This window comes from Globicephala melas, chromosome 4, assembly GCF_963455315.2.
Source record: "Globicephala melas chromosome 4, mGloMel1.2, whole genome shotgun sequence".
Taxonomy (NCBI): domain Eukaryota; kingdom Metazoa; phylum Chordata; class Mammalia; order Artiodactyla; family Delphinidae; genus Globicephala; species Globicephala melas.
This window is the reverse complement of record NC_083317.1, coordinates 117306622-117315292: the sequence shown is the minus strand read 5'-3', so window position 1 is coordinate 117315292 and position 8671 is coordinate 117306622. Positions and strand designations below refer to the sequence as shown.

General features: G+C 40.9%; 1 protein-coding gene across 1 annotated transcript in view; it reads left to right on the top strand.

Moving 5' to 3' along the window:
• Positions 1-3970: 3970 nt before the first annotated feature.
• Positions 3971-8671, top strand: part of CPA3 (carboxypeptidase A3) — a 30069-nt gene continuing 25368 nt past the window's right edge. The window contains 5 exon segments of the mRNA XM_060297624.1: positions 3971-3986; positions 3989-4037; positions 4135-4157; positions 4160-4209; positions 7267-7391. Of these exon segments, the coding sequence (XP_060153607.1) occupies positions 3971-3986; positions 3989-4037; positions 4135-4157; positions 4160-4209; positions 7267-7391 (263 nt within the window).

The following is an 8671-nucleotide window of genomic DNA, read 5'->3' as shown; positions in this document are numbered from 1 at the left end:
AATTTAGTAATATATCATTTAAATAGGCACAGAAAAAAAGAGACCCTTGAGTGCCAAAAAAGAAATTCCCATAAATTCTTAAGCAGTATTGATGCTAATTTTAAAAATAGATGTAATTTAGCGAAATTATTGTTTCTCTCTCCCATTCTGTTGCTGGGTTCCACAGGACACTCCCTTACCCTACCTCTAGCAGGTGCCATCGACTTCTAACTAAGGGATGCTGTGGCCCAAAGTTCAGTGCTTTAAAACAGAAATTAGGAATATACATGGGCTTTTCTAAAATTTCAAGGAATTTTTAAGAAGAATTGGAAATAGGAAAGCAAGTAAAATCCATGTACCTGAGATTTCCTGCACTGGAGACATTTTGGCTGTATCTCTTGCCAACTGAAAGTTAACAGCTAGCAGGCTAGCAGTGCCACTTGCCTGAGCTTCACCAAGAAAAAAGAGAAAAGAAGTTTCTGCTTTAGGCCTTCCTACTGCAATATAGTACTTTATGCCTTCCTGCCCGGCTGACCAGAGACTCTGCTGCCTTGCCAGGCCAGACATTGCCAAGCCTTGCCCACACAGGAGCCCCTGGCTGTGAGGGCACCTCTCTTCTCCCTTTCTTCGGCTAATTCCCACCATGAGAAGGACCTCGGACTGGCTCTAGGCTCCTTCAGTCCCTAACTCTCACCTCCCCAAAGCAGCAATTAACAAACAGCAGGGGCTCGGCCCCCTGGATCTTTCCTACCTCAAACAGTGTTGCTACAAAATAGCAAGACTGGTTTTCCAGTTTGGAATATGGGAGGTCTACATATCTAGAGTCACACCTCATGTGTTCACCTGCTTTGCCAGATAACCTATATGCATTGGTCAAAGAGAGAATTTCAGGAGTAGAAGGAAGACGGAGGAACCACGATAGTTAATGATTTGGGGGCCAAATGGGGTCTTGATGAGCCTTTTAGGTCATCTCATTTGAGCAGGTAGTCACTCCCCCTCTAGCCAGGTCTGACACTGCCTGAATCACTCACCCACGTCTCTGTCCAGAAATGCCACCTTTCCTGCAACTAATAAAAGACAAGTTTCTCTGCAGCATTTTCCAGGGCAGTTTCATTTCAATGTTAAAAAATCCAATATCCGTAACTAAAGGCAACACATTTTTCTTTCAACATATCCTTTATGAGATATCTAAAGGTATTCCAGAAGTTTACTATATTTGATTTGAAGATAGAGAATTATTTGAAAGATTGTAGTAAATCACAAGAGAACTTTCACTTCCATTTTCTAGGATATTTCTTTCATAGTGATAATGTTTGAAAAATATGCAGAAAAGCATAGTTTAAAAAGTACAGTGGTATTTTTAACTGTGTCTAGACATACAAAAATCCTAGGAGTGCGAAGATCCAGAAAGATGGAAAATTACTGTCGTGTGAAGCATTCAACTTTAAATATTTTTAAAGAGATTAAATTAACCTATGAAACATCACACCATCTTACATAGTCCATCCTAAAATGATATGGTGTCTAACAACTATTCATCCTACTCCATACATATGCCAAGACCTTTCATAAATCTTGATTCAGTAATACAAGGTTTTACTGAACTATGCCTGCTAAGAAACCATACTTGTTCTGAGAAAGAGCTCCAAAATATTCTTGAAATCCATCTATTGTACTGTTTTTCAGAGGCTAAATAGATTGGGGAGGGGTGGGAGGTCTTAAAGCATCATATGTCTATGTCCTATTCCAGAAACAAGGAACTGTCAATATGCAACAGATATTAAGAAGTCAAAGATTTATCATCAAAGTCTTATCTTGAGAAATACCAGGATCCTTCAAACATTTACTTAGTTACCCAAATAAAAGTGTCCTTCCTAGCTGACCTGAAAAACAGACACACAAGCCTTCTCTATACAGTTTTAAAAGTAGTCACACAGAAAAAGGCTTTAACATAGAAAGTGTATCAGAATGCTAGAATTAAGAGTGACTTCTGTTTTCTTCCTTCAACTTTTCCATATTTTGCTAAATTATTTTCAATGGGCATTTATTACTTTTAGAATCCAAACAAAATTCCAAAAAGCAAAACTATAACACAAAATTGTTTTTTCTTTAAGCAGTCCACATTAAAACAAATACAGAGAGAGACTTTGGCCTTACAGGACACAGCTACCACTTTAACCTACCACATGATACATGCTGATACTCATCAGTTCTGCAGCCTGACAGTGGCCAGCAAGTGTGTTTACAGAACTTGACAATTGTATTAACTGCTTAGAGGACACAGGCATGTTTTTTGTACCTACCATCCACCAAGTTCCTTACATATGCATCTCATTTAGCCCTCACAGCCACTTGTTAGAGTCCCATGCGCATCCCTATTTTACAGATGAGGAAACCAAGGCCTGGAATGACTAGGCAGCCTGCTCAAGGTAAAGTAGCTAGTGTCTGGGAGCCACCCTGAGGTTACATTTGTCTAACTCCAAAGTCAAGTTCTTCCTTTTCCTCTGTACTCCTGCCAAACGCCCCCTTATAATCAACAGAGCGAGAATTTGCCTTGGGATTTTCTAGTGCTGATAAGCTTGTCCAATGTCAAGAACATGAAGGAATTTGTAAACCCCTCCACTTCCTTACCTGCAGGGTTGCAGCAAGGGAACCCTCTTGGGGGACCCGTCACATTGCACATCTATCAGGTGGAGAGGAATGAAGCTATCGCTGCTATACATATAACAGGGGCATCTCCCCAAAAGCATTATTTTGATAATAAAAATATACAACCATGACTCTGAGAAGTTTCATGTATGACCATCTATACATGAAGAGGTAGTTTTAAAGGAAATTCTAATAAGTTATCTGATTAAATTCACTCAGTATATTAGGTTACCTATAATTCTGGGTAAAAGTGTTGCCTTCTCCCAAATAATCCATAATTAACCGAGTTTTGTTCAAGATTAAAGACCTCCCCCCAAGACACTGTTTAAAATGGTTTATAAATGACTTTCAGTAATTCAACTTTCAAAAAGCATTTATTGAGCACCTACAGCATCTAGACCCTGAAGAGAGCAGCCCATGAACAAACATTTGAGCAACCATATTATCTTGCCCTCTAAATGTTCGCAAGTTGCTTTACGAATAGGGGTTCCCCCTGAGGACAGAGGGAGGGAAAAGGGAAAGGAGTGGGGAGTGAGTAATTTAGCCATTTCTGTAATGTTTACTTCTTTACCAAGAGAGGTACCGAGAAACGATGGCAAAAGTATAAAATCTAGACAGTGAACATATCAATGTTTTCCAGATTACTTACAGTACTTTTAGTATATTCAAAATAATTTGTAATCAAAAGTTCTTATTTTAACAATTTACAACGTAGCTTCAAAAACATCTGTTTTAGAGGGGTGGGAGAGGGAGGGGGGTGGGAGGGAGACACAAGAGGGAAGAGATATGGGGATATATGTATACATATAGCTGATTCACTTTGTTATAAAGCAGAAACTAACACACCATTGTAAAGCAATTATACTCCAATAAAGATGTTAAAAAAAAAAGTTTTGCTATTAAGGACCACCCATCAGGGTTCTGTGGCCAGATACCCAAATTCATCTCGGGTTCCAAGTGCAAATTTAAACTGATTCCTTCCATCCTTCAATTCAAGCATATGGTAGAGTAGTATTTTAGAACAAAGAACTGGGTTCAAATCTCATCATACTAGCTCTGCTTCCTTGGGCAAGTTATTTGCTAAACAAGGAATTTGCCTCTCATCTCATCTGTAAAATGGGTATTCCCAACTGTAAAAGGTATATGAGTAGCATGGAATTCACCTGTCACCAAATGGGCATTTAGTATTAGTGTTGCCACCCTACTCCCCTCCCCAACTAGAAAATATGGTGGGGGGGGGGCATTTTGTCCACCAGAACCCTAAGAGGAAATGAGCTGTTCCTCCAGATAAGAGCTGAGGCATAAAACTGGCAGAGGGGCTTAGGACAGACAAAGAAGAACCATGAGGTTCATCCTGCCTCTGGTTTGACCGCTATCACCCTTGCAATTGCTCCTGTCCGCTTTGACAGGTGAATCTTGCCACCCTGTGTTCCAGACTCCATGTGGGAAGAGGATTATGAAACGTTTCTTCACAGTTTACATGTTTCATCTTTTGTATTCTTAAAGGGAGAAGGTGTTACATGTGAAGCCCAGGATGAAAAACAAGCAAACATCATAAAGGACTTGGCCAAAACCAACCAGGTAAAGCAAATAGAGGGGTTTTTTAAATCTTTTCTTTCTGTTCCCTAAAACCTGCTTCTTTTGTCTTTTATTTTCAATGCCCACGGAGCTACCAAAGACAAAGATGGGGGAAGGGGGGCTTCCCTGGTGGCGCAGTGGTTGAGAGTCTGCCTGTCAATGCAGGGGAAACGGGTTCGAGCCCTGGTCTGGGAGGATCCCACATGTCGCGGAGCAACTGGGCCCGTGAGCCACAACTACTGAGCCTGCGTGTCTGGAGCCTGTGGTCCGCGACAAGAGAGGCCGCGACAATGAGAGGCCCGCGCACCGCGATGAAGAGTGGCCCCCGCTCGCTACAACTAGAGAAAGCCCGCGCACAGAAACGAAGACCCAACACAGCCATAAATAAATTAATTAATTAATTAATTAAAAAAAAAAAGATGGGGGAAGGGACAGGAGCTACTTGGATAATTGAGCCAGTTGCCAGTACTTCCCTTTGTTTTTATTTATTTTTCCCCAAATTACCACTTCTGTTTTCCCACCCAAAAGCTTTGCAAACAACAGCTTTTTCTAGGTGAAAGTGTGAAATAGGGAGATGTTCCTGACACCTTTATCACGGCCTCTTCTTCCTCCCTGCTGATAGCGCCTTGCCTGCTCCATTCTCCTCACTCCCACACTGATCTGTACCACTGGCCTAATGTCTGTCAAAATTATGATAACATCAAGGTACTGGTTACCTGATAACAGCAATGCACTGGTTGATAATATCAAGATGTGACCCTTTCCAAGAGCAGGTCCATGGTGAAAGAAAACTCTTAAAGTTAGGTCAGTCTTTTAAAATCCAGTAGGCTAAAGTTATCATTTTCTCAGTTATTCAGCTGCTCCTATGCACAAGACACACTGTGCCAGCCACCTTACATACATCGTTTCAAATTCTCCATCAGACTTTCAATGTCAGTGTCAAAATGTAACTTGTTGAAAACAATAACTTAAGTTCAAAGACAGTAAATTAAATGACCAAGTTGACATATCAAATTTAAAGCCAGAATGGAATCTGAGATCTAGTCAGATACCCCCTTATCTCCACATCAAATCAATCAAAAGTTCTGCCTGTACTCATTCCCAAATGGTTTTCAAATCCATACTCTCCTCTTCCTTCCTCTGTCCCTGCCAAATTCACGTCTGCCCTACCTTTTACAGGGACAATTTCAATAGACAATTACAATTTGTCTCGTGTTCAGGGCCCTGCCTCCCACAAAGCCAAGTCCGCACGGCAAGTTGCTCTCTCTAAAGCCGGACAACTGCATTCCTCCACTTGAAGCTTTTTAGTGAGAGGCAGCCTCGTCTGGAAAGAGCATGGTCTTCAGAGGTTCAAACCCCAGCTCTACCCTAGCTCTGTGTCCTTATACAAGTTACTTAACCTCTCTGGGACTCAAATGCCTCCTCTGTAAAGTGGGGATAACAGTCACACCTACTTTCTAACGTTGTTGTAAAGACTAAATGAGCTAATATTTGGGTAATGCTCGGAAGTGGGCCTGGCCATACTAAGCACCATAGAAGCATCTTCTGTTGGGATCAGGGTGCTGTTCCAAGCACTTCATAATCTCCAACCTCTGCACTCCACCCTCTTTCTCACCCTTCAAGCACCATAAACACCAAAAACTTGCCCACTTTGGCCCTACACACCTTTTCTCAGGAGGAATGCACTTCCCTCTTTACTTGGCTCACTGCTATTTATTCTTCAAGACCCAGCTCAGGCAGTACCTCCTGGAGGAAGTCCTTCTCTGTTCATCAACTCTCATGACCCAGTTCGGGTTGCCTGTCGTGCTCCTAGAACACTTGTGCTTGCCTCTGGCATTGGTCAGCATGTTGGAAGTGCATACACGGCTCTGTCTCCCACACTGAACTTCTTGCTTCTCTTGTATTAACCTCTACAACCCTGGCACCCAGCTCTGGGCCTGGTGCTTAGTAAATGCTCATGATGGTTCACTGAGCCCTAACTCTTGTACTACATTACCCTGTTGGAACAGAGAGATTGCTATTGTGATTAGATGGCCCTACCATTACATCACACGTTACATCTCTCATGTGTCTAATTCAGGCTGTAGCTTCCTGATCCAAATAAGCCAATAGATATTGGTTGGTTCACTGCAGCCCCCTATTGGCACATAACTGACTGACCTAGAGGTAGACAGGAAGTCAATCACAAAACAGCCAGGTAGATTTAGACACGCCTGCAAGCTTAGCATGATGGGTAGAAAGTGAGCACTTTCTCTACACTTCCAAGGTTGGGAAATTATACTTCGTTGGGTTTCACAACTGAGTACGATTTTGAAGAACACGAATTGGAATCTTCTTAAATTACTTTAATCTGAATGCTATCTTTATAGTCCCATTCACCAAATTTCTGAAAGTCTCAGCTAGAGGAAGATAAAGAGAAGGGAATCAGGAGTTGCTAAATGCCTGCATGGCCCACATGTCACAGCTGTTTCACAATCTTCACAACACTCCCAATGGAGGACTGTTAGCCCCTTTTTTAGACGCGAGGACTGAAACTCAAAGAGTTTTAGTAATTTGCCCAAGGACATACTGCTAGAAAAATGACATGGCTAGAGATTATGCTTTCATTGGACACAAACCTTCCAGGAATTCCAGAGTTTACTGGGACATGTGGTTCTGAGGCCTGACTCAGGAGCAGGGGCAGGGGAGGGTGATGCCATATATTAGTCCATATTCCCAATTAGAGACAGATGCTGTGGCTAAATCAATTGTGAAACAACTCCAACTGGCCCCAAGATGGTAGAAGCAAATGGATTACCCAAAAGCTGCTCATTCTTTTTGCAACTCTATATATTATGTCCTAAAAAAGTGATCAGTACAATAGTTTTTTTCCCACTCCCTAATATTCAACAATTCTTAAATACATTTGCAAAAATCTCATAGGTTTATTAAGAGTCCATACTTCAGTCACGTTGAACCTCAAATTCCTTTCATTGTGTATGACACATAGTCATTTCTTAATAAATATGTGTCGGGTGAGCAAATAAACAACTGCGACTAACACTGAACTCATCTGCACAGCTTGACTTCTGGCATCCAGACATCACCCACCATGTAGCTGCTAACATGACAGTGGATTTCCGAATTAGTGAAAAGGAATTCCAGTCCATTCAGGCTGCCTTCGATCAAAATAGAATGCACTATGAGTAAGTCCTAGGCAAATATTCAAATGTGCTAGAGACTCAAAGTCTTGGAGTCTTGAAATTGAAAGGCAAGTGTAATTTTTAAATTGGGTGCCCCAAAATGAAAGCTCTATCTATGAGATACAATTTATAGTTACTTCCAAACAGACTAGGGAGGCCTGCTTATAAAAGTGATGAGCTCAAAGTTGGCCACTCAACTTCTATCTTATGTTTGCTATGATCTGCAAGAACAACAATTACGATATCTGCCTCTAAAACTCAGCCCCTGGTAAGGACACAGTGCACGTGATCAGGCATGGACGGTTTGGTCACACTCGTCACCCCTGCCGGGTAATCAACCCAGAGCTCAGCACTACTAATGACTACCAGCACCACATTCTTGTATTTGAATTCTCCTGATACATAAAAGGAGACCCTAACAATGTTCATCCTTGAGTCAGAGATGTAGGAATGTAAAATACATAATAAATAAATAATTCTTTACGCAAGAAATTCTTCCCCAGAGAAAGCAAAAACAATGCAGTAAAATAAGACAAATCTAAGAGGAGAGAATTCTCGAATGGCCAAAGATGCAGAAATGAGTCGCTGTGGTCCCACAGAGAAATAAAAGGAAATTGGAACTTAGCACTAACCATGGGTCATGCAGTCTAGGCCCTGGGGCAACAAATAAGAAGGGAGCCCAGAGATGAATATCACAAATCAATATACAGCATAGAAAACAAAATGTCTTTTTATACTTTAAAGTATTTAGCAATTTGATGTACTGAGGGATCCTGTACTCCCCCAGCCCTTGTCATTCCAGTATTCCCCTTTATTAAGAACCCCACCACTCAAAACTGCTAAACACCAGTTCTTTCTTTTTGACTTGCTATTTCATGCCTCTGCTACCTAACTTAGTGCTGTAACTCAAAAGGCCTTCTACTTCTGGCTCAGACAAAGATCCTATAATGTCATATGACAGAGCAGGATTTGATTGTATTTATTATATTGCTTCAATATTCCTAGTAAATATAAATACTACTGAAATGAAGGAAACACATACATAGACAAGTAAACAAAAAATATTCCTGTCTGTGGCTTAATGGCTTAAAGTCACAGGCTATTATGTGTGATTGTTTTTATCACTGTCTTTGTTTTTGTTGTTGTTTCAAGAGGGCTGTAAAACAAATGTAGTAGTTAATATATGGGGAGAACATATTCAAAATTAATTTATACCAGCATTTAAACCTTTTTAATTAATATACTGATATATGTTTTTCTATGATTTTATAAATTGTACCATT